General features: G+C 40.2%; 1 protein-coding gene across 1 annotated transcript; it reads left to right on the forward strand.

Annotated features, from left to right (window-relative positions):
- Positions 1-293: 293 nt before the first annotated feature.
- Positions 294-18062, forward strand: LAPTM4A (lysosomal protein transmembrane 4 alpha). The gene is made up of 7 exons (XM_072770981.1): positions 294-904; positions 8781-8901; positions 12187-12263; positions 12369-12491; positions 15290-15385; positions 15942-16040; positions 17391-18062. Exons 1-7 carry the CDS (start codon positions 794-796, stop codon positions 17463-17465), a joined length of 702 nt encoding a protein of 233 aa, XP_072627082.1. The 5' UTR covers positions 294-793; the 3' UTR covers positions 17466-18062.
- Positions 18063-27252: the final 9190 nt, after the last annotated feature.

Below are 27252 nucleotides of genomic sequence, written 5' to 3' on the forward strand. Positions count from 1 at the left end.
TTGCCTAAATGTTTGATGGCACTTAATTGCTCCCAGCAAGGAGCCTCCAGAGCGAGGGAACGGGGAAACCTAAACCTGCACTGCTCCCACAAGCCCCAATTCCCACTCCCGCGGCGAAGGAGGCCCGGGAGGGGGCACTGGCCCCGCCCCTCCCCGGTGGCCCCGCCCCTTCCCGATGGCCCCGCCCCCGGCCAGCCAAATAATCGAGCAGCGCGCAAAACGGTCACGTGACCAGGCGCGGTCCCGTGACGCCTCCGAAGCAGTACGTGGCAGAGACATCACTCAGAAAAGGCCCTTCGTGCGCATTTTCTGCCACCAACTGATCTCGTCCCTGCGTCTACTCACTAAATGCCTCTTTTCTTGCCCCTCTCGCCCCGGGAATGGTAAACTACCAGGCTACTCCGTACTCTTCCGAGCCTACGAGCCAGCCCCTGCCCTCGCGTAAGAGGCGGGGATCCATTAGCGCTAAGGCGAGTCGCACTTCTGATTGGGCGTGACGTCCTGTCAATCTCCAAGGTCTTCCAATCAGGGCCCACGTCCACCCCGCTTTCTGCTCTTCCATTGGCCTGTGTGCGGGGAAGGTGGAGAAAGAAGGGTAAACCGAGGTCGCGCGAGAGCGGCGCTCGGCACTCAGTGCGCAGGTGCGAAGGAGCTGGCTGGGGCCCGGGCCGGGGGCGGGCTTGAAGACGCGTCGTTTGGTTTTGGAGACTGCGGCGGAGCTATCTGGGTTGGACCTCTGGGCGGAAAGCGTTTGTCAGGGGCCCGTCCTAGAACGAAGCCTGTGGGATTCCCGATGGTGTCCATGACTTTCAAGCGGAGCCGCAGCGACCGGTTCTACAGCACCCGGTGCTGCGGCTGTTGCCATGTCCGCACCGGGACGATCATCCTGGGGACCTGGTACATGGTAAGGGCGGGCGGGGCAGCAGGGTTGGGGCTCGGGGCAGTGCGCATGAGCGGGAAGTGGGGGAGCCCGGGCTCAGACGGAGGGGGTGGGCCTGGAAGCGGGGTGTTGGGTGGAGCGGGAAGGCATAAGCGGACTTTTTTAGGTTCCTGTAACTTTGAGGGAGGAGAATGTGGCCGGGGGTGGGGGGTGGGGGTGGGGTGGGTAGGAAGGGGGAGATCGTTCCTCGGCTCCAATTAGAGGAGAACATCGGAGCAGGAAGGAGCCGGGGCGTTGTGGGCGGGGGCGGGGCGGGGGAAGAGGGGTAGGGGTGGGAAGGAGGGATGAGGATACTGGGGTTTCGTGGGGATTCCTGGAAACTACCTGGTGTCGGTTCTTTTTTCTACCTCCGTGATCAGAAGGGTTCACCGGCTCCCACCTATGCTCCCTGGGATTTTTTTTTTTTCCCTCCCTACAAAACAACTAGGAGTGGACCTTGAGAAATGCGACGCCTTCGACGTTGTTTTGCCTGAAAGGAAATGGAAAGATCCTTCTGTAAACGCAGTTGCCTGTGGCTTCGGACGTTATTTGTTACGGTGTGTTTGTGATGTGTTAGGCAGAAAGGCCTCTGTTGCGAATCTGGATTCTCTTGGAGGCGGTGCCTTTTGCCAGGATTTACACTCCCACCTGCCTTCTGGACGCTTTTTGTATCAGGCTCGTTCTGTTTTTTTTTAAGAGCCCTTTATTGAGAGCCTTCTCTCTTCTGGCCACATCCACTAGCCATTTCCTGGATTCCAAGATCTATGTCATTCTGTGTCATAACCAAGTTGACAGTAATACTTTTGTGATTTCTTAACCACCATCTCCAGGACCCGTACACATTGAAACTAATTTGTGACTGTTGGAAATAGCTTTAGGCTATAATGATTTCACCGAGGCTTTGACAAACTTCTCATCCTGTTGACTTGATGAGCTGCTTTCACTGACAACTTTGTAATTTGTTGTCTTTGTGTTTCGGTATGGAGGGTTGTGGTGCAGGGATACCGTATGGTTTCTGTTAACTTCTGTGAACTGCAAAAACAAAACACAAAAAAGGAAAAGCTTAAAAAAAAAGGGAAAGCGTATCACATTTCTTTTTGCCTGTTATCATTACTTCCCTACCCAGTTCCTTGAAATCATTATTGTTTGAACAAACACCAGATGAGAATAATCTTAGGCAGATTACGGTTTCACGGCGCACACTGAGGGGACTACCTGGCCCTCAGATTATTTCTGACCACCTTGTTTTTTTTTAGTTTTGCTTTATTGATGTACATTAAAAACAATAAAACTTGAATGTGTAGGCTTATTTGCTTGTTTCTAAGCTTATTTTAATATCTCCTGTACTTTCATAGTCAGAAACCTCATTTTATTGGTATATCAGATTTTCCCCCCAAATTCCTTCTTGTTTTATATTCTAACTGATTTAAATTAATCAATTAACGGCAGTAGCAGTATTATATTTCTAACCTCCTTTTATCTCTTCCCCATTTTGCTGAGGGTCTGGGTCTTCAGTTTCTTTTGTCTTTAGCTCTGCCTTCCATTCCCCTAAATGGATCATTCAAATATTTAGGGTCCTCAAGCCTCTTACTCAACCCTGTCCCCCTCATCCCTAGGAGATGACCCTCCTCTCTGCTACTGAACTGAGAAAGTGGTGCAGGGGTCCCCAGCTGGGACTCATTGCCTGCAAACCTAATCTTCCCGTTTCTTCTCAGACCCTTCCCTCCATTCACAGAACAAAGGATTTCTAACTTCGCAAGGGAATAACCACCATCCCAATTTCAACCATCTGAATATAATTGGCTGTATTTCTTTCCAGTCTTTTCTAGGCAGATTAAAAAAATTTTTTTTTTTTTTAATGCTATGGGCTCAGCTCATAAAAATGAAAGGAATAGCAGGGAAAATTTTTAGTTATATACAGCAAAACCCAAAATGCAGAGAGAAAAACTTTAGTAAGGATATTTATTCTTATAGGGAGTGAGAAGTTTAAATTTATTCACCACTGGAGGCACTTGACGTGAAAACAGTTTACATCTCTCCCTTTTTCCCTGCTTTAGTTTTTGCAATTTTAGAAGGAGGCCGTAGCTGTTCTTATATTGCATGGACTTTTGGGTTAACAGAGCAGTAGAAGTTGCTAGAATCAATCTGTCTTAAGTAAGGGACTTGTTGATGATTTGCAATGTAAAAGGCTTTAGTGGATATACAGAATAAATTGCAGGGACCATGTGTTGTCTTTTGTATTTCTATTACCTGCCACACAAAGGCTCTCAAAGGTTCCTTGTCTTGAAAATGATGCTCTGCCTTGGGGAACGGTATTACAGAGATTTCTGGAGCACATATACAAAAATGAAACTTATGGTACAGTGACAAGAGAGGAAAATGTGATTAGTAACATCAGATTCTAATTGGATGAAGGACTGGGAAAAGGCTGGGAATTTGTTGGTGACTTTCAAAAGTGTAGCTTCAATACCACAGCAACATAAGCACAAATACTGTCTAGTTGGGAAGACGTGTAACCTTTGGGAGAACAAGGCCACCTAGACAAAAGTGTAGTATAATGCCTCTAATCAAAGAAGACTTGTCCAAACTGTTATTTTCTTGCTAGAAGCTTCTTTACTAAGAAGTAATAAGGGATTGAGGGAGGTAGAATGTTATGTGCATCCTCCATTACCTTGTCAAGATACTCCCTTAGTTTCAGGTGGGAAGATATTTATGATCTTCAGATTGCAGCTGTGCTGTTTGAAACCTGGGATTGGGGGGTGCAGGGGACAGCCCTCCCTCCTGCTGGGCCAAGACCAGGTACTGTGAATGTATCTGATACAGTGACATTGCTTTCTGGCAACTGGTCTACTGTTAACACCATTTTGACACTGTATACTAAAGTATTCTGTGGTATTAAATAGTGCAGTAGTACATAAAGAAGCTGGAGCCAGTTTTATGCATGAGAGAGGTACTGGCCCTGAGGCGTTAGCATTTGGGGTTTTAGATAGGAAAGAAGCATAATCTCTAGTTAAGTAATACAAAATTTCAGAATGAGCTCTAGTTTAAATTCTAGCATTCCTCAAATTGTTTTCTCTATTTATTAAAAAATTTGAGAGGCGCCTGAGTGGCTCAGCTGGTTAAGCCTTCGGCTCAGGTCATGATCTCAGAATCCAGAGAGGAAGCCCTGCATCGGGCTCCGAGCTCTGAGGGGAGTCTGCTGCTCCCTCTCCCTCGGCATGCAACTCCCCCTGGTTGTGCTCTTCCTTATTCTCTGTCAAATGAATAAATAAGATATATAAAAATAATAAAATTTGAAGCCATATGATTTCAAACAAGTTTGTTACATAGCATAAGTTCAAATGTTCATTGAATAATTGAAAATAGGCTAACAAGTGGGCGGTAGGAGGCATCCTTCATGTTTGAAGGGCCCCTGGGTGGCTCAGTTGGTTAGGTATCTGCCTGCCTTCTGCTCAGGTCATGATCCCAGGGTCCCGGGATTGAGCCCTATGTCAGGGGCTAAGCAGAAGCAGGGAGCCTGCTTCTCCCTTTCCCACCTGCTAGAGCTCTCTCCCTCTCTCAAGTAAAATCTTAAAACCAAGAATACATTTTGAGCACTTGTAATAATTATAGGTCTTGGAAAGACTTAATATATATGGCTGATTTTGCATGAATGTCTCAGACATAAAATGTCTGTCTGAAATTCAGTAGCTGTGTGAGAAGTGAGGACAGGTTTCCTCAAGCTCTTCCTTTCCAACCCTAATTCCTGGTTCCTTTAAGTAACAGTATAACCTATTTATATTTCAGAGTTACTGTCTTTCCTCAAACACTTTTTTTTGTGCCTCAGTACTTTTGCATGTACTATTTCTTCCCTCTCCCTGTCACTTTTTAAAAACTTTATTAAGGAAAATTTCAAATATAAAGAATAGTGAGGTGGTATTAACATCTCCCATTTACTCATCACCCAACTGTGACTATTAACTTTTTGCCAGTTCTGTTTAATTTTTTAATGGTCAGCTCAAATGTTATCTTGGTAAAGCTTTTCTTGTTTCCCAGCCAGAGAGATCTGGTTTCCTCACTGTGTACCTGGAAAAGTTTCTACATACCACTTGTATGTACTTATTAAATACTACTTATTACATGATTACTAGTAATTATTTTTCTCCCCTACAAGATGTTCTTGAAGTAGAAAGTTGATAGATCTTACTCTATAAAAGTGTATAGTTAAGCTAGCTTGCTACTTAGAACATTTGAAGTATTCATAAGACATTTGTAAAATTAATTGTCTCATCCCCAAAATAGTAAGAATAATTCATTTGTAACTGCACATACCAGTAAACAACAAAGTTTATATGTGAAACATTTAACATAATTTTTAAAGATTGGCCATTTTGATCTTTATCTGCTGACAGTTCTTCACTGACTCACTCCCAGTGGAGATACTCTGCCTATGAAACCCTTACCAGAATGCCCTGAAGCACATACATTGTTTTAATTATAATCTCAGCCTGTGCTGGGTTGTGGCAAAATATACTGTGGGAACCTAAAGAATAATTATTTAGAACAAAAATCAGCCCCCAAAGAATCTTCTGGAATGGGTGTGGCAGTGAGATGAGGAAGCAAAGAGGAATTCCTCTCTGGAGGCTGAGTACTTCCAGGAGTCTGATAACTGTTCCTTTGTAACAAGTAAAATCTACACTCTGGTTTTTGTAATTGTTCACTTACACAAGGTATGCAAAAGGCTTGCAAAAATAATGCAAACCATATAATTTGACCCAATAAATTTACAGGACTGCTTCTACATTGAATGGTATGCCTGCCCATGCCGTTAACATATTTGCTATATTCAGTACCCTCCATATTGAGAGCTTTAGAAGTTATTTTAATTGCATTTTTGTTTTCTTTACTGAAATTAAAGGGAAAAAAACCAATTGGGAATAAATATCCTAAAATTGAAGATACTTGCTATTTTCAGAGAAATTGTATATCAGAAATTTTATATTGCAAGACTATAAAGCTGATTTTATGTATTTTTTGGAAAATGCTATGTGGAACTTAGTCAAAATACTGACCCATCAGAAGTAAATAGCACAGGGCCTAAATAGGAGCACAGTTTAAGATAGGTGCTCAGTTTAAGATCACAAGGATGGATTTTCCAGGAAAATGCTTTAAAATGTAAGTTGAAGTTCTAATGAAATACAACTCAGTGAAGATTTGAAGAATGGTTTGAGCTTTTAAAGAAATAACACTGCAATTTATTTTATCATTTCTTGATCATTTGATTAGAGCTATGATTTTTGTTTAATACGCTGGGTTGTGACAGTGCAATGAAACTTGAAGTGTTACTAATACTACAAGAGAAGATAATAGTGGATGAGTCTGGCTTATCCATGTAAGAGAACAGATTTTTATAAGTCCAACATGCAATAAAGTATTTAGGAAGAGAAAAATTAAGCTCCTAAGTATTTTAGTTGTGTCTTTTCCTTCATTTACTCATTTAGTTTGTGTGTTTCTCTTGATAAGAGAATGTTTTTACTGTGCAGAGCTTTTTAACTAAGACCGTACTGTGTTTAACAAAGGATACTTTGCTGAATTGATTTCAAACTGATTTCAATACGCAGAATCTATAAGATTTCAGTAGATACATCTAATTGTTCAATAATTAATTTCCCGAGTTGTATGAGCTCCTACTCATACACAACATGGTAGCCAAAACCCGTTGCAGTGAAAATGGGGGGAAAAAATCAGCCTTACTAGAGAGCCACCTTGCGAGTATGATTATCCTCTGTAAGACCTTTCAGGAGTTGAAAAGTAAAGTACTTTGCTTTGGAGCATTGCAAGGGAAAATGCATGTTACCAAACATACTTATTTGGACAGTAAAGTATAAATATTTTATAACCTTAGATAATAGTTTCTTTTGGAAAGACCTCAAAACAGGAGTTGCTTAGGAATAGACATAACTAACCATGTGCTATGAAGCAGGTTGTTTTAAAAAATCAGCTTTGTATCCTAGCTCTATCCTCTATTAGCTCAGTGAACTCATCACAAGTTATTTCGCTTAACTTTCCACATCTGCAAATGGGCTTTAGTAATATTTGCTTCACCAGTGGTTGTGAGGAATAAGTGAAATAATATATGTAAATATAACTGGTGTATAGTATAGACTCAGTAAATGTCAGTTGATTCTGAATTTGATATTGTGACATTGTTTAGATCCCCTAATCTTTTTTTTTTAGATCCCCTAATCTTACTGAATGATAAAACTTGGGTTGCTTGTTTAAAGAATATGAAGTGCCTTCAACTGAGAAACTATTATCACCTAGTTGTATGAGCTTAGGATGAACAAGAGAGCTACATAATAGAGTTTGTTTAAAGTACTGTTGATGATAAGGCTCTAATATATCTTAAAAGTATCAAATATTCAAATTTCACAAAGGGAGAGGACAGATTTGGTAAACTTTTAAATAGGAAGCCTAACTCCAATCCAGGTGGTTTTCTGTATTGAATCATTAACAGGACTGTTCTTGAGCATCTCAAGGAAGTCGTGCTTCCTGGGATACTGTAGGGATTCACTAACCATTAGAGGCATGAGAATTTTTTTTTTAATAGATTAAATTAGGAAAATACATCAGATATTATGATGGAATTTCAGCAGTAAGTTTGACAAAAACTCAAGATGTTTCTCTGAAAGTGATAAAGAATTATATTCAAAGATTTCTGATTAATGCAAAGAGGACAACCTCTGGATACCTCCTGTGGTTGGTCCAGTTCTCTTTTACTAGTGACTGACATGGAGATACTGATTGCATGCTGATCATATTTTCAAATGCTGGAAGCTAAAAGAGATAGGAAATCGGTGGGGTGTCTGAATCTAGATCCAGAACATCTTGATGGGCAAGAATATAATGAGATTCCAGTGCGAATGTATAAAGGCTTATGCTTGGGCCTCTGAATCTAACTGTATGGGTTCAGGTGGTAGCTTAGCAGAATCAAATGTGAAAAAGAATGAAGGGGTTTAGGGAGTTACTCTTATATGACATTCCATTTATCAAGCCAGTACCATTTCAGGCTGTGCAGGTTAAACTTTATTAGCTTAGGCTATAAGAACCGAGATCCCTATATGCTGTGACCAGGCTGATCTTAACTCATTTTAATGGTATGTCCAACAAACTGGAGCGTGTGTCTAGAGGAGAGCAGAAAGGAAGTAGTGAGGTAGCTGGACAGTGTTAAACCATTAGAGAAATGGTTTAAGTACCTGAATGTTTATTCTAGAAAAGAATATTTGGAGGCTCATGTCCACTCCCCTTAGGTGTTAGAGGAGCATTTACTCAAAAGGGAGAGCACATGATCTCAAAAGGTAGAATTAAGGCTAGTGGGTGATAGTCAAAGTGACATAGTTAAAATCTTGGAAAGTCTTAAGCATTTGAGTCAGGTCTAAGAGAAAATAGTTTTCTATCATTAGGACACAATGTGGAGGAGTGTCAGGCTTATCTGATAGATTACATATATATGTTTAACTGATGGGTATTCTGTTTTTCTGCTGGATGAGTATATTGGATGAGCTGTAGTTTCTTCAAGCCCAGAAATTCTTAGATTGGTGTATGAATAAATACATAACTCTGAACACAATTTGTAATGATTCCTATTGTTTATTAACACAGGTTCAGCCAACACATCTTGTCTCTGAAACATTTCGGTTTATTCTTCAAGAAATACTATTTTTCAACTATTTTTAGAGTGGTATTGCATGTTATTTTATCTATAGGTAGTCTGCTTCTATTTTCTCTTTGTTACTTCAAGTAAAAAACAGTTTAAACATGGGAAGATGACTGAAGATGGTTTCCTGATTAATATAATTGATAACATCTTTATCTCTCTCAGGTGGTCAACCTGTTGATGGCAATTTTGCTGACCGTGGAAGTAACTCATCCAAACTCAATGCCAGCTGTCAACATTCAATATGAAGTCATTGGCAATTACTATTCATCTGAGAGAATGGCTGGTATGTTTTTAGTTGAAAATATCTCCTGCTAATTATACACACAAAATATTTAGAGAATTGATTATATTTAAGTTATTCTACTTGCTGTGGCATGAAAGTATTTTTATGGGTTTTTCAAAGATATCCAGTGAGAATTATAATTGAGAACTTCCGGCCAGAATATGCTACAGACTACTAGAAGATTTCTTGAGAAATATACATTGTGTACCGTGATTCCTGTCAGTCCTGGGATGATAAGGAATTACAAAAAGACCTGTGAGCCTTCTAGGGTCAGCTGGCAAATGTAGTAGAGGATGGCGAGCAGATAAGGTTACAGGAAAATAGGGAATATGAATTACTGGAATATTTGCTGATATCCTTCCAGGGTCACAATTCTAAACATATTTCTATCATTTAGATGAAGGAAGACAATGTTGGAGTTAAAAGTAGAAGACATTTGTGGAAATTACCTTTTTAAACTTGTTTATTCTTTGACAGCATTTTCATTATCTTTCTCTAAACAGGTGCAGAAAAATTCTAGTTTTTGTATTATAAATTGTTAGAAATTTAGTGTTTAAACAGAAAATTATGCCTCAAACTTTTCAGTGTGGAGTTTTTGCATGTTTAAAATTTCACTTCAGAAAAATATTGAGTTTTTTTGTGTATAGTTATAATATTACAGGATCTAAGTTATATTTTTAGGTTATTAGCTCTTATTATAAATTCTTGAGCTTCATTATATTTATGATCTTCTCTGATAAATTTATGAAGTTTTTTAAACAAAATTTTGGTTAATTCAAATAACTTACTGTCCATAGGGCTCACTGCTGTATCTAGGATTCAGTAGAGTTTTGTGGCCATCTATTGACATTGTAGTATGAGAACACTTAAAATTGTTTACACTGTTTTAAGTGCTTTTTAAATGAGTCTGCTGATTGTCTATTCAGATGTCTATAATCCTTTAATTCTGTTGTCAAATGTGATAAAAGAAATAACCAAGAATGTATTAGAAACATCCCTCGTGGTGTCGGTTTTTTTCTTCCTGAGTTAGTCTATTTCTATTTAAAAATCAAAATACAAAAAAATAAAATAAAAAAATATAAAATAAAAATACAAAAATGAATAAAACGTTAGTTTTTAATGGCTATTTTTGGTACTTTAGGCTGTAAAATTATACAAAACCTGATAATGTCAGCATTTTTTTCAGGATGCAGTGTCAGTATGTGTTTCTCTTAAAATCAAGGTGTAGAAAAAGATTGATGGCTGTTGACATTCATGTAGGTCTGTAGAACTGGCTGCCTTGGCTAGAGCTGCAGGGATGAAGTCACGGGTTTCCTGCATGTTGCATGAGTGCTGTGCCTGCTGTTGAGAGAATCACATGTATTTGTTATCATACTTACGTTGCTTGCAATTGTGCCAAAGCCCCGATGCTTGAGAGAATGTAAAAATGCATAGTTCTTGGTCATATGGTAGTTTGTGTCTCTTTGGAAGTGGAAAGTTGACTTTCCCACGGACCCAGTGTTACAATGGCAAGTTGAGTTCTGATCTTTGGCCTGCTGGGTGATTTTATTTTATTTATTTATTTTTTTAAAGACTGTTTATTTGAGAGAAAGAGAGTGAGTGAGAGAGCACAAGCTAGAGGAGAGGCAGAGGGAGAAGCAGATTTCCCACTGAGCAGGGAGCCCCACACAGGGCTCCATCCCAGGACCCTGAGATCATGACCTGAGCTGAAGGCAGATTGTTAGAAGGCATCCTGGCTTGCCAGCTCATTTTAAATGATAAGGTTCATGGTTAGTTATTTCTAATCAGCTAAACAGGATATATCCCACTCAATATGTATGAAATGCTTTTGCAACACATACAAGCCGTTTTTCAGTCATGAATTTAACTTTATTTACATTTACCTTGGTAATGGGTGAACAGTTGGGGCCCCCTGGAGGAGGTTCTTGAATGTGGTGGTGGCTGGAAACCTGAGATTCATATATGGGTATTTAGCCCTCATATTTTGTTTGCTTTATTGACTCACAGATATTGGAGCATCTCTTATTATTCTAGGTATTATATATGTATTTTTCCCCCATCATCCCATTTCTCCCCTATTTTACTACAGAGCATCTAGAGGATATCCTATATCCTCTAAAAAAAAATCTAAAGAGGGCTATTCTTACCCAATTTATTGCCAGATACTGATGTTTGTACTGCCAAGTGACAAGATGATACATGACATTTGTCTAATAGTGGGAATATTCAGCAGTTATTCTAATCATTATTATTAACACTCTTCTTGTTCTTAATAATCTATCTAAAGTCAAAGAATTTATTTTATTTTATTTTTTTATTTTTTATTTTATTTTATTTTTTAAGAATTAATTTTAGATCTGTGTTAAGAAACTCAAGTCGATGGGACACCTGGGTGGCTCAGTGGTTGAGCATCTGCCTTTGGCTCAAGTTGTGAGCCCCCAGGTCCTGGGATTGAGTCCCGAATCAGGCTCCCTGTAGGGAGCCTGTTTCTCCCTCTGCCTATGTCTCTGCCACTCTGTGTCTCTCGTGAATAAATAAACAAAATCTTAAAACAAAACAAAACAAAAAAACCTCAAGTCATATGTGGCTTAGTAATGTTGAGATGTTTTGTGAGACAAATAATGAACTTGGGTAATGTAGAAGAAGGGAACAACCTGAGAAAGAGGCCTGTAAAGTCACAGAGAAATCTTGAGGGAAGGAACAGGGAGTAGTGAGTTCATATGTTGTGGTGGCAAGGAGGTTGTTAGTGGAGAACCTTGAATTTCTGATGATGTATTTTATCTGAGGCCAGAGAGGCGCAGCTGTGGCACTCTCTATTTATTACATCTGTGTGTTTCTAGTAAGTACCAGCCCTCCCTCCTGTTGAACTCTGACTCAGCCTGCAAGACCCAACTTGTGTCCTTTCTTCCATATTTTCTTCCTGATTCTGCTTTTGTTGTAGCACTTGCTACATTGGATTATCATTCTCTTTTTGCACACCTTCAGACTCTAAGACTCTGGGCAGAGATCTGTCTTCCTAGCTGAGTGACTGATGATCAGAGTTCAGTGAATTGTAGCCAATTTAATAAACAAGAAAAACAAATGTGAAGATTCTTCAAACATTGTTTCTTAATGCTGAGACAGATTGTTTTTTTAACATGCCTGGTCTTAGATTTTTTATTTCATAGCCAATCTTGAAAATACTTGTTTTTTTAAGCTAGCTTGAAAACATGATTTTGTCATGAAGAGTTTTGTTCTTTTTATTATGTAAGTGGCTTAATTAGATTTTTGTTTTTGTTTTCTTAGATAATGCCTGCGTTCTTTTTGCTGTGTCTGTTCTTATGTTTATTATCAGTTCAATGCTGGTATATGGAGCAATTTCTGTAAGTATCCTCTATTTTTGACTTTTAGAGTTTGACCTTTACCGAGTGGTACTTAATAATTTCTTATTTGTGCTGTGACTTTGTGGTTGTTATTTTTTTCTTCAGTATCAAGTGGGTTGGCTGATCCCATTCTTCTGTTACCGGCTTTTTGACTTCGTTCTCAGTTGCCTGGTTGCTATCAGTTCCCTCACTTACTTGCCAAGAATCAAAGAGTATCTGGATCAATTAGTAAGTGTGTTTGCCAACTGAGTCTTTTTCTTTATTTTAAGTAAAATATTTAAATTGAAATTTTGAGTTAGCTTTAGGGACTATTTTTAATCTACCCTACTTATTTTTGAAAGTGTTTTAAAATAATCATTACTACTCTTAACTACCGTGTTGAAACCAGTAAGGTGTAAGTAGCATATTTTCTTGCCATACCATGTGGATATTCCAGTATTAAAAGTCTCTAAAGATGGATGTCATAAGAACATAAGGTGTAGTTGAACTTTTGTTTTGAGCATACTGTAATAATTTGGCTCTAGAGGTTTCCCCCTCTATTCAAAAGTAGAGCATTCCTGTGAAATCTTTTGTAAGCTGAAATATTGTAAATGTTTGTTCCCAAACCCTCACCCCCACCCCCAAATAATCTTGTTAGTCTTTTCTGATACCCAAGGGCACATCTCGCTAAGGGATGCACAGAATAAATGGAGGTAAAGCACAGATATGCACAGACAGTTCAGAGCTCTGGCAGCTGGTTGCTGAAGATGCGAGTGTAGCTCTTCAGGAAGGAGCTGGGCGGGGCCACTCTGGCTGCTGGGGGTGTGCTCTGCCTCTCTAGCAGCTTGCTACAGCACAAAGCTGGATGCTGGTTTTGCTTTTCCTCTTTTTTCTTTGTAGGCATCCATAGCAAATACTTGAGTACTTACAGTATCCTTTCCTCTATTTGAGACAAATCATTGGTGAATGGTGTACCTGTAAGCATAGCTTCCCTCTCTTTGAGGAGCAGCCCATGGATTGGAGGAGTTAAGAAATGAAGAGGTTATCTGTGATAATGACCTAGAACTGTCATAGGACAGCATTTGTGGAGCTTAGATTAGCGCTGTATGATGAAGCGAATGGGAACTCTGTGGGCCGGGGTATGGTCTGGAAGGATGCATGGAGTCCAGATAAACGAAAGTTCATTTCAAAAGTGCTGTCTTTTAGGAATTTTCTCTCCACTTTCATATTTCCTGCCTAGTCCATCTTGCATAAGACCACATTTATCATTCATTCATTCAGAAAACATTTGGTAGTTGTTTCTTATGTGGATGGCACTCTGCTGGGTTCTTGGGATACATCAGTAGAACTTATTTGCTAGTGAAGGAGTTAGAAAGTTGACAATTACTGCATTAAAACTGGTAAAAAGCTGTGAAGGAAAAGTGTGGGCTGCATGAGTAGATGTCACACAAGGGTTAGACCTGGGCTGGGAAGCAAGACTTGAATTGTGCGCAAGAGTCTTGAGTAGGAGTTAAGACAGAGCAAATACAGAAGCAGATGTTCCAGGTCACAGAGACCCCTCGAGGCTGGAAGGAACATGGTGAGTGTAGTCAGAGGACTAAAAGGTGACCGTGGCAGCTGGCACTGAGTAAGGGAAGGAAGCAAAGCAGCATATGATTAATGGGAGAGAAGTAGCTGAGGGCAGGGTCTAGTGTTTTGATTGGCAGTGGTAGAAGCTTCCTCATTCTAGATCTCTCTTGTCATGTCTGGCTGAAAAATTGCAAACCTTCTGAATAAAAGCTGTAGCATTTCCCCATGAGCTGGTCTCATTCAGTTTTGTCTTTTTATTTATGAATGAAACTTAAAGAACAATTGTATCCCAAGGATACACTTAGCTAGGGTTTGGAGTTGGTGCGTGCATACTTTTTTGGTCCTTTGGGATTTTTGCATGCTGCTTTTTTAGGAAAATTATTTGGGCCTTTGTGTTGACATTTCCATTAAAAACATCAGATTTTAAAAATTAGATGAGCTTTAAAGGAGAACATTAGAATGAATTTTTTACTATTCTTTTAGACTCCAGTGGTTTCTCCCCTCTGTTATATTCACTTCGTCTCTCATACTGGCAAGTACCTTTACTATTGGCCAGCTTGTAAATCCTAAATTATTCTTTGAGAATGCCTTTTTGGAACTCCTCTCAATTGCCTTGTACACAGTAAATGCTATATAAATATTTAAGTAAATAAAATTGACCCTTCACAGTAGAATGTAGTAGGTCTGCAGTAAATCAGAGTCTTGCCTGCTTTGATAACCAGGGATGTTCCTTCTATTTGCCCCTTTCTGAGGAACGTTGAGATTGATGATTGGTTTTTAGAAAAATTACTTTACCAGGTAGGAGTCAGTGACCCATGGAACTTAGATTTAGCACCTCCTGACTTAGTGACCCAAGGACAAATCTGCAGTTGTATACAGGAGGTGGTGTTTCTCCAAAGGCCAGAAAGATCTAGAATAGTGAAAAGTAGAGAGAAGATCAGCTCAATTTGGACAGCAGTGTTCAGATGTGTTTTAAGTGTTCAGTGGCGTGCTTTGATGATGATGAGGCTTAAAAGTACTATGAGTTAAGTGCTGTTTATAAGTTTTTATTAAAAATCACTTCTGACTTTGGTGCCCTTTTTTGTGTGTGTTTTTAAGATGCTCTCTAGACTATCATAAAGTACAAGTGCCATAGCTGAATTTTTAGTGTGTGTGTGTTAATAAACTTCATGGTTTAGAGCAGTTATAGGTTAACAGCAAAACTGAATGGAAAGAGCCACCCCTCAACCTTCCCCAATGACCACATCCAAACCATAGTGGTCCATCTGTTACAGTTGATGCACCTGTACTGACACATGACTATCACCCAGAGCTCGTAGTTTACCCTAGGTTCACTTGTGGTGTGCATTCTGTAAGTTTGGACAAGTGTGTAAAGATGTATATTCATCACTGTGGTATCAAACAGAATAGTCTCACTGCCCTAAAAATCCTCTCTACCCTGCCTGTTCACCTCTTCTCCCCACCTCCCTTTTTTATAGCCTGATTTTCCCTACAAAGATGACCTCCTGGCATTGGACTCCAGCTGCCTCCTCTTCATTGTTCTTGTGTTCTTTGCCTTATTCATTATTTTTAAGGTGAGTTACTGACTAAATACTTGGGCGACCAGTTAGACTGTGACACTGTCTAAACCTTTTTTGCCTTTTCTCTTTAGCATTCACAGTGAGGGGACAGTATTTATTATGACACGGTAGTAAAGATAGCATCTGGGGGGATGTCTTCCCTCTTGTTTCCAGAGAGAGGTTGGAAATGGCCAGGATCCTCCTGAATGTAAGGAACATCGTATTTTTAGTTCATGATTTTATTTTAGTTCATGTTTTAGTTCATGATTTGACTGAAAATCTGTTAGAATTCCAAAGGTTCAGAGAGAATTTCTTTTGCAGCACAGTAGTTACCGCACCTGAAATGAAACCTCATTTATGGTTTCTCTGTAAAATACTGTCAATAAAACTTGGGATATTTAAGTGGGAGCAGGTAGGAAAAGGGCCTGGCCTGGCCTGTGCTAGGTTCCAAATGGGTATCTGTTCCCTTCTCTCTAGAGCACATGTGGTGGAAAGCATAAGTCCCCTTAATTTTAGAGTAGGTGATCTGTTGAGTTTCTAGCGTATGGAAATTTTGTTTGCATTCTTTCAGGCTTATCTAATCAACTGTGTTTGGAACTGCTATAAATACATCAACAACAGAAACATGCCAGAGATTGCCGTGTACCCTGCCTTTGAAGCACCCCCACAGGTGAATGACCTTTTAATATATTAAATCTTCAGTAGCCATTGACTATTCTCAAGAACCTAGATCTTGACTTCCTCTTCAATGCCATATGATTTTGGGCGTGGGTAGCTTACATCTGCAAGATTTAGCATTTCCCTTTGGAAACATGGGTACTGAGGTGAGAGACAGCCCCCCCCCCCCCCCCCCCCCCGCACTGCTCATTCAGCTTCACTCCTAGGTTGTCTCCGGGGCAGGGGGTTGCATTTTGTAGGAGAGATCAGACGGAAGTGGCCCTGTGAATCATGCTGGCCCCTGGAACTTCTAAGGATGGGGTGCCATCATGTGCAGCTTGTGTTGCTTTCAGAAACATCCACGTGATCAAAAGCGGAAACTGGTTTTTTTGTGGGGAGATGGGTTCTGTGAGTCTTTGGGGAGATCTACTTCTAGGGGCCTTTAGTTACTGCTGTATTAACTTCTCTAGGTTTTCAGCAGAATATATATGTGACCCCTGTAGGGCCAGTCTGTCACACTTGGAGTCACTTAGGTTGGAATGGCACTCCTACACAGATGTGCCCTTTTACCCTAGAGGAAATGATAAAAGTGCCTGATGATAGATTCTGATGAAATTCAGGATCCAGCATCATTTATTGGAGGCTCCCTTGAGCGTGATTCGGCGGTGCCCTTAACCTGGATTCCCAGCCCCCAAGGCACTGGTCCTTAGTCACACGGAGAGCCATGCCACCTACTTCCTTTCCCGTCAGGGCTTCCTAGTAGCCTCTGTTTGTTCAGAAGCAAAGTTCTGCCGCCTCCCCGCCATCCCTCGGTCTTTAGTAGTCTCAGACCAGACAGCTCCCCTCCATTACCAGTCCTCTCTACACCCGGGAACTCTTCAGCTAACAGCTTCTTCAGCTAAAATCTGAAAGCTGGGGGCACCTGGGTGGCTCAGGGGTTGAGCGTCTGTCTTCCCCTCAGGGCGTGATCCCGGGGTCCTAGGATCCAGTCTCACATCAGGCGCCTCCTGGCAGGAGGAAGCCTGCTTCTCCCTCTGCCTGTGTCTCTGCTTCTCTCTGTGTCTCTCATGAATAAATAAAATCTGGAAAAAAAATCATTATTTAAAAAAATTAAATCTGAAAGCTGAATTATTCCAGGTAGGATTTTTTTTTTTTTTTTTAAGATTTTATTTATTCATGAGAGGCAGAGACACAGGCAGAGGGAGAAGCAGGCTCCATGCAGGGAGCCCGATGTGGGACTTGATCTCGGATCCCGGGATCACGCCCTGAGCCGAAGGCTGAAGCTCACCCACTGAGCCACCCAGGCATCCCATCCAGGTAGAATTTTAAGTGCTTTAAGTCCAATATTTTTTTCTCTCCTCAGTATGTTTTGCCAACCTATGAAATGGCCGTGAAGATGCCTGAGAAAGAGCCACCACCTCCTTACATACCTGCCTGAAGAAATTCTGCCTTTGTCAATAAACCCTATACCAGCTTTTTGTCTTGTTTATTTTACAGAATGCTGCAGTACAGGGCTCTTCAAACTTGTTTGATATAAAATACAGTTTCCTTTGTTTAAGCATTTATTTTTAAACACTAACAAGCTTTTTGGACATCTATTCAAAGTCAGGAAGTCAGGTTTGGGGTTTTTTGTTTTTTGTTTTGTTTTTTTGTTTTTTTTTGTTTTTGTTTTTTTGGTAAGTCTATTACATTTTAATAGTTTCTGGAGACAATCTAGGTTAAGCAAGAGCAAAGTGCCATTGTTTGCCTTTAAGGGGGGGAGGGGGTATTCTCTACACATTTTCTTTTTTAACTTTGCACTTTCTTTATATAATAGTTTGCATTTTGGTTATTTGCTACCCTGGATACTTTCAGGAAGAATGAATTAAATATTCAGGGTGAGTGAGTTAGGTATAAGATCTGAAGTTTTCAGCTGTGAAAACAGGAAAAATATATAACATTTTAACTTGACTGTGGAAAATGACGGTTGCATGTTTCTAATTTGTATGTTTCCATCTTTGTGATAAGATGCTTTAATAAATCTCTTAAATATTGACTGTTGTCATTTTTTTAAAAAATCTGTTACCCTTTTTTGGTAGGTAGAATCTTAACATTTTCCATTACAGTAAACTCAGACTGTCAGGTCTTTTGGCACTTGGAGAATACAATGCAGACTTAATTAGAAGGCATTTCTTTAGTCCGTAGCTCACATATTATTTAAAGTTATGGTGAAGATATGCTCGAATCACAGGCCAGAAATTAATATTGATGTTTTGTTAGAAAAATCATGGGATGAGGGTAGCAAGCTGTGGTTTATGTGGAGATTTAGTATTTAGGTAATGAGTTCATCAAGAATAATTCAAGAATAATTTAAAAGTGCATCAGTTCGCCTTCACAGGAAAGCCAAAGGAGAAAGCAAGTGAACTGTGGCTTATAGACCACACAACTAAAAATTTTCTCCTGAAAATATTCCACCTTGCATCTTGCTAAGAATGTAGCAGTAGTGGCCTTATACACATCTACCATGTAGACACATGAGCGTATTTCACACATTTCTCAAAGGGTGAACAGAATTGTTTGGCTGCAATATCACTTTTATAAACACCACCACCAAAATAAAGGGTAGACAATATTTAGAAAGGAAGTACAGTTGTGTCTGGGAGTATACCCAGTTTTGGGTAGTATAAGATATTTTACTGACCTTAAAATTTTAGAACATTTTGGGATGCCCGGGTGGCTCAGTGTATGAGTGTCTGCCTTCAGCCCAGAGTGTGATCCTGGAGTCCTGGGATCGAGTCCCACGTTGGGCTCCCTGCATGGAGCCTGCTTCTCCCTCTGCCTGGGTCTCTGCCTCTCTCTCTCTGTCTCTCCTGAATAAATAAATAAAATCTTTTAAAAAAAAGATTTTAGAACACTTGAAAATCGGGGTAACTTCTCTGGGCTAGGTCTTAACTTTGTTTCTTTATCAAAACTACAATAGAAATCTCAAATTCAAGTTTCCTTAGATATTACTGTTGGGTTTAATTGTGTTTTCTGTTGAAGATCATGCTAAACAGTATTTGGATACTAACTGAACTCTTACTAGCTCTTTATTAATGATGGGATTACATCAAAATGTGAACACATCAGGACCCTGACTTGGGGCTCCTTTTAGGGCTGGGGATGGGAGTGGCATTTGTCCACAATCCATAGCTCAGTGGGCCCAACTGGGCATTGTTCCTCCTAGAGTGGAAATGGTGAGCCATTATGACCTTTAATCGCAACTTCATTTGAAGCAGGTTTATCTTCTGGAAAAGGACACAGGCCTTGAACTTGATAAAAAATAGTCACAATGTGTTAAACCCAATCATTTCCCCTAAGGAAGGGGAAAAACATGATTGTTAAGGGGTCCTGTTTCCAGTAAAGGGAAATTTGTTGTGGCATAACAAATATCCTCGTAAATATGCCAAAATTGTTTGCTTTAAGAAGGTAATTTTGGAGAAAATTCTGTTTTTGGAGAAAAGCATAAGTAGTTTAGAATATTTTATTCTAAAGTGCAGGTAGATATAACACTGAAAGATAAATATTTAGATGTTTGGGCTTGTTTTAAAATAGGAAGTAGCTTCAGCTTAAGTAAGGAGCTCATAAATCTCCCCATTCTGACTTCTGAGTTAGGCACTGCCTCTGAAATTCCCACAAAAAAGTCTCATGAGATCCTAATGCCCTCCTAAATCACAAATTCGTTATGCTTGCTTGCTTTTCTTTTTTTTTTTTTTTTAAGATTTATTTATCCAGAGAGAACAAATGTGTGAGCATGGGGAAGAGCAGGGGGAGAGGGAGAGAGAATCCTAAGCAGACTTCTCGCTGAGCACAGAGTCCAAAGTGGGGCTCAAACCCAGGACCCTGAAATGAGCTGAAGTCAAGAGCCAGATGCTCAACCGACAGCCATCCAGGTGCCCCCCTATTATGCTTTCTTTTTTTTTTTTTTTTTTCCTATTATGCTTTCTAACCTCAGTTTTGGCTTTTATCATCCAACGTTGTTAAGTACCCAACCTCAGCTTTTCCAACTTTTTGCTGAGGTTTGTCATCTGAGTTTCCTTCTGTACCTCCATCTGTTTTTGTCCACTCTGTGCTCCACTTTGGCCTTCTTGCTTCACTTTCTCAACATTTACTTAAATGAATGTGGCGGGCTATAAAGCTCCATAAAGTTCCAAGTGTTTCTGAGACCTATCAAACAAAACTTGAGCCCTGTGAGGCCCTTGTTTCCAAAATTGAACTCACAGGAGTATGCATATGCATATTCCCTGACCTCATTAGCACACTTGATGTAATGGAAAGAGGATGGTCTTAGGGATTATCTGCTGGGTTCAGTACCCAATTCACACTCTAACTTTGATCAAAAGTTTAATATGTTTTGAGCCTGTACTTTATTCTAAGTGCAAGAGACAGAGTGATGGGCAAAACAATAAAAGTTCCCTGGTCTCCTTTTGGTGAGAAGAGAGATGATTAAAAACTATATAGTAAATTAGTGATAGAGCTATGGAGAAAAGGAGACAAGAAAAGGGGGGTTGTGGGTACAGTTTTAAAGGATGTCAGGAAAGGCTGCAGTTGGAATAAGGGGACATGTGAATGAGACCTGAGGGACGAAGAACATCTCAAACAGAGGGATCTGAGGAGCACACTTGGCATGCTCAAAGAATAGCCAGCTCCAACGAAGAGAGTGGAAAGGGCGGAGAGTGGTGGGTAGTAAGTTTGAGGAGGTATGGGGTTGGCCACCATCCTTCATTATGACTGTTTTAGTGGGAGGGGAACCAACTGGAGGGTTCCAAACAGATGAGAGTCCTAAAACGACCTGTGATAGAACTTCTCTGAATCTATTTTCTCATCTAGAAAAAGAGTCTCATAACTCACGGAGTTGCAAATAATAAATGATAGAATTGATGTGCAGAATCTAGAACAGTGCCTAGCACAAAAGAAAAAATCAGTAGATACTATAAAGCAGGTTGTATAGAGGAGTTGTTGAGAAATCAGATCCTGGATTCAGATAAGCTTGGTTTTAAACTTCAGTTCTGCCTCTGTTTTGTTGTGTGGGTCTGGCCCTGTCATTTATCCTCTGTGAGCTTTAGTAAGCCCCAAATGACTTCCTAAGAGAAGGCGTTGTATACAGTGCTTAGCACAACAGCTGACTGACTTGCAACAAGTCCTCAAAGAATACATCTACATATTGAAATAGGCCAAAATATTACTTAGAGGGTTTCACTACATTAGGTAACTTCTGTAAATTGGCCACTTTCTCTTTTGATCATTTGGTAAATGGGCTACCAATGACTATGCTTTGAAGAATGATTTGTTGAATGGGCCTGCTTCTTTTCCTCGAGTACCTAAGACATCCCTCCATTACAGCTTGTGTTTTATTGCGTCTGTGTCTCTGTTAGCAAAAAACCTAGAGGTGAGGCCTTACTCTTTTTTCCATTTACAACACTTGGCACAATGACCAAAGTTGGGAGGGAAAAGGAGGGTGGTGAGTGTTCAGTGAATGAAATACTTTGTCTCCATAAAACTTTACACTGCTAATAGACTATTTTCAATATGAATTGGATATGATCTAAATGTCGAGGATACCACACCTACATTTAAGGGTACTTGGAATACAAAACCAAGAGACTTTCCACAGATGAATTGTACATTTTCTTCCATCTGTACCTAATCCCTGTTTTCTAGTCTGACTAATCTGTTCATAGTCATCGTGAACTGAGTTCAAATTGTTCCGATGTCCCTTGCAGAAAATGATAAAAGTCGTGATACTTTTCTCATACTTCGAGTAAAATAAGATGAGTGCCAAACAACATGGAATTCAGGCACATGAGAGAGGCAGTAGGGGCTGGTGAAATGAGCATGCAATCTGGAGTCAGAAGATTGAAATTTCAGTCCTCACTCAAGCTATGAATCCCTTATGCTGGGGACTTTAACTCAGGTCTGAGATTTGATTTCTGCATATGTAAAATCAAGAAGATGCACCCCTGACATACACACTTCTGGGAGTTGTTTTTAGGATCAAGTGAGAACACAGACATAGAGGAGTTGGGAACTAAAGTGTACATACTATCACAATGGGTGTGTGTGAGTAAGACAGGGCCAGAGGAAGGACTCAAAAGAGAGAAGAGAATGTGACCTGGAAACCAGAGAGAGAGCAACTGTTTCTGGTCTCTTAGGAGTTTGTTACCTGCCACCATTCAGTGAGGTAGCTTATAGGAAACCTGATTTATATTCCCTGGCCCTCCCACCATTCAAGTGACAGTCAATAATTAATTTGCAAATGAGTGGCTGACTAGGTTCCTTCTTGTTTTGACTTTCTGTAACACTTATTTTTAGTTACAGTTAATTATCTTTTAAAGAAGAAGATAATTTTTTAAATTACATATGTACCCATTCAGTTACCATTTCTGGAGTTTTTCATTCTTACTGTAGATCTACATTTCCACTTGGTATCATTTTTCTTCTGCCAGAGAACTCCCTTTAACTTTTTTTTTTCAATGTGGTTCTGCTGCTGCTGAATTTGTTTGGCCTTTGTATGTCTGACTATGTCTTTATTTTACCTTTGTTTTCAAACAATTCTATCCCTGGATTTTGAATTCTTGGTAGTCAGGTGTTTTGTTTTGTTTTGTTTTCCAGTGCTTTCAAAATGCTTCTCCACTGTTTTTTTTTTTTTTAAGATTTTATTTATTTATTCATGAGAGACACACAGAGAGGAGCAGAGACATACATAGGCAGACTGTCTTCTTGTACACATTGTTTCTACTTAGAAATTTTCCATCATCTTTAACTTTGTTTATTTTTTTCCTTGTCTTTTGGGGATTAAAAGTTTTGCTCTGTCACTGGTTTTAAGCGGTTTTTTTTTACATGTTCCTTGATTTAATTTTTTTTTTTTTGAGATATAAGATAGACAAAAAATGCAAGGTTTTGTGTGTGTGTGTTCCTTGTGCTTGAGGTTCATTGGGTTTATCAGTTTCATCAAGTTTCAGATGTTTTTCAGCCATTATTTCTTCACATATTTCTTGTCTTCCCCTCCTTCAGGGATTGCGTACAGCTGGAAAGATAAGGATAAGCTTCTGTAATGAAGCGATTTGAGATAGGCTTTGAGAACTGGACATTTGAGAATTGAGATTTGAACTGGTGGAGATGTGCGTAGAAGACTTGGTAATTTTATTACTTTTTTTTTTTTTTTTTTTAAGATTTTATTTACTTATGACAGACAGAGACAGAGGCAGAGAGAGAAGCAGGTTCCCTGCGGGGACCCTGATGTGGGACTCGATCCTAGGACCCAGGGATCACACCCTAAGCCAAAGGCAGACACTCAACTACTGAGGCACACAGGCGTCCCAAGACGTGATAACTTTAACACAAGGGGATCAATAGAGGATAAAGGACATCAAGCTTCATGCTCACGTGGCTGAGAGAATGCTGATTCCACAGGTGAAGATGAGGTGTAAAAGGGAGCTTGTTGGAGAGGAAGATGTGGAGGGTCACCTGGCTGGCTCAGTCAGTGGTGCATGCAACTCTTGGTCTCAGGGTCATGAGTTTGATCCCCAAGTTAGGGCTTTAAAAAAAAAAAAAAAAGGAAGAGGAAGATGTTGAATTCATTCATGGAGATGGCTGAGGTGCTTTTGTGACTTTTGAATGGAGCATACAATAGGCAGTAGTATTAATGTAAGTCTGTTGTCCAGGAGCAGGACTGGGACAAGAGATATTGATTTGAGAATTACCACTCAAAGAGAGAGATGGCAGCTGAAACCACACGCAATGGAATTCCCTTTTTTTTTTTTTAAGATTATTTATTTATTTACTTGAGAGAGCGCAAGCACTAGCTGGGGGAGGAGAGAGGGAGAGGGAGAAGCAGACTCCCGGGGTGGGGAGCCCAACATATGGCACCATCTTGGGACTCTGGGATCATGACCTGAGTTGAAGGCAGACGCTTAACTGACTGAGTCACCCAGGCACCCCTCAGTGGAATTCCTAATCTGATGGTACACAGAGGCCCAAGAAGGCCTAGTCATTGAGACATTCTACTTCCAGCAAGTTCTTCTATGGAAAGAATAATAGTTCATAATGATTCATAAAAGGAGATTCATTGAAGCACTGTTTATAATTAAAAACAAGTAGAAACTGGGACGCCTGGGTGGCTCAGTGATTGAGCATCTGCCTTTAGCTCAGGTCATGATCCCAGGGTCCTGGGATCGAGTTCTGCATCGGGCTCCTCTTAGGGAGCCTGCCTCTCCCTCTGCCTGTGTCTCTGCCTCTCTCTGTGTCTCTCATGGACAAATAAATATTTTTAAAAATTAAAAACAAGTAGAAACTAAGTGTCCCACAATGGAGAACTGCAGAAATAAATGGAATATGATAGAATACAGTATAGCCATTTAGAATGATGTATTAGAAGAATATAACAAAAATGTTCACTATACATTAAGCACAAAAAGCAAGTAATAAGATCACAATATACAGTGTGATCTCATTTTTAATAAAAATATATGAATATACAAGCAGAGAAAAAGATAATACCACATAGCTTATCTTTGGACGGTAGTGTTTTGGACAGTCTTTATTTTCTTATTTTTTCTGATTTACATTTGCTAAACTCTCCACAGTAAGTTGTATTACTTCTATGGTTAGGAAAAAAATCTATTACAATTTTTTAAAGGCTGACCTAGAAAAAATCTTGTGGATATCTAGACTGTGGAATATGGGAAGCAAGAAAGGCAGTAGAAAAGGATTTAGACAATTCATGTAGAATCAAGATTACACACCAGCTTTGCTGAAAGGTGCTAAAACTGGGACACTTGCCAAAAGTGGAGCTGTCTGAACTTTCTGAAGAAGACTTTGGATTTGGTGATCTGAATTTTAGTGACTGCTCTTGAGAAATGTGATGAAGGAGAGAGACTATAGTCACTCCCTGGCCCAAGATGTCTTATGACTACACAGTCAGTCCCTCAAAGGCTGTCTGTGTTGGGTCACCACCTCCTTGCACCTGCCCTTGCATTGGATCCTGGTCTGAGCCCGGTGTTGAGACCATTAGAACCAGGACATTGCAAATTCCCTGAGGTGGCCGTTGCCTACGGAGATTGTTGAATGCAGATTCCTAGGCCCAGTCCCAAACCATCATCATAAAAGAATCTGGGTACTTGCCTTTTAATTCCTGAGTATCAGGAAGCTGCCTTTTAATAAGCCTCCTGAGTGATTCTTAGGCTCAGCCAAGTGGGAGAACCTCCGCCTTGAGGCATGTACAATATAGGCCTCCTTCCTTTAGGTTTCTGGCTCACAGAGTTGGAGAGAATTGAATCTGGGAGTTTCTTAAATTAGCATAACTAGGTGTTTTGGTCACGAATCAGTAAGTCCAGGATGTGAGAAAATAGCTCTTGGAATCCAACTGACACCGTGGCCTTGCCTATGTTCTGGAAGCTTTTTGGAGCTGGGCAGCAGTACACAACCTGAGGGTAAGAAGGGGCATGGCTCCTGGTGGTGACAACATTTCAGAACAGGCTTACAGAGACATTTTGCAGTGGGTCTGAGCTGAGAGCTAGTGTGGCTCCCCTACTCGCAGGATACCAAGCAGCAGAAAGAAATCAATCCACTGAGGCTCTCCACCTGTGTAGAGCTGTTAGATGGGGTCAGGATTAGGGAAGCCTGGCTGGCTCAGTTGGTGGAGTGTGGTGCTTTTGATCTCCGTGTTGTGGGTTTGAGCCCCACCTTGAGCGTAGAGATTATTTAAAAATAAAATCTTAAGAAAAAGAAGTGGTCAGGATTAGATGGCCCAAAGGAAGGGGCCTCAGGTGAGAAGTCGATTAGGATTTGGAGGCCAAAGATTCTTACTAATCCAGGGAGGAGACATCAGGGGGCACCCATCCATCCCATTATAAAAGATGTATAAATAAATTGTGCTAGATTGTATTATGGTTTGCAATGATAGGCTGTAAAAGCCTTCTACTCCTGGAGGAGAACACAGGCAGCAAGCTTTGTGACCTTGGCCACAGCAACTTCTTACCAGACACATCTCCAAAGGCAAGGGAAACAAAGGCAATAATGAACTATTGGGACGTTATCAAGATAAAAAACTTTTGCACAGCAAAGGAAACAGTCAACAATACCAAAAGACAACCAACAGATGGGAGAAGATAGTTGCAAATGGCACATCAGATAAATGGCTAGTATCCAGGATCTATAAAGAACTTATGGAACTTAACACCCAAAGAACAAATAATCCAATAAAGAAATGGGCAGAAGACATGAACAGACATTTCTCCAAAGAAGACATGCAAATGGCCAACAGACACATGAAAAAATGCTCCACATCACTTGTCCACAAATTAAAACCACAGCGAGATACCACCTCAAACCAGTCAGGATGGCTAAAATGAACAACTCAGGAAATGACAGATGTTGGTGAGGATGCAGAGAAAGGGGAGCCCCAGTACACTGTTGATGGAATGCAAGCTGGTGCAGCCACTTAGAAAGTAGTATGGAGGTTCCTCAAAAAGTTGAAAACAGAAGAGCGACCCTAAGACCCAGCAATTGCACTACTGGATATTCACCCCAAAGATATAAATGTAGTGATCCAAAGGGGCACCTGCACCCCAGTGTTTATAGCAGCAATATCACGATAGCCAAACTATGGAAAGAGCCTAGATAAAATGAAATCTTGCTATTTGCAATGATGCATGGATGGAACTAGAGGATATTATGCTAAGTGCACTAAGCCAATCAGAGAAAGACAATAATCATATGATCTCACTCATATGTGGAGTTTATGAAACAAAGCAGAGGGTCATAGGGGAATAGAAGGGAAAAAAAGATGGAAATAGAGAGGGAGGCAAACAATAAGAGATGGTGAACTGTAGGAAACAAATTGAGGGCTGCCAGAGAGGTGGGGATGGGAGGATGGGGTAATGATGATGGACATTAAGGAGGGCAGGTGATGCAATGAGCACTGGGTATTGCATACGCTTGATGAATCACTGACCTCTACCTCTGAAACCAGTAATATATTATATGTTAATTAATTGAATTTAAATAAAATAAGATTTACATTTAAAAAAACCTTTCTAATTCCCCACTCTGGGACCTGGCTTGCCCACATGACTTGCTTTGGCCAATCACATGTGATTGGGATTGATGTACTCCGCTTCCTTACAGAAATGTTAAGATCTGTCATCTGGTTCTGCTATCTCTCATTTCCTTCCTTTGCCCTAAGACCTGGTTGTCTCAGGTTGGGT

The sequence above is a fragment of the Canis lupus genome, chromosome 12 (genome assembly GCF_048164855.1).
Source record: "Canis lupus baileyi chromosome 12, mCanLup2.hap1, whole genome shotgun sequence".
Classification (NCBI taxonomy): domain Eukaryota; kingdom Metazoa; phylum Chordata; class Mammalia; order Carnivora; family Canidae; genus Canis; species Canis lupus.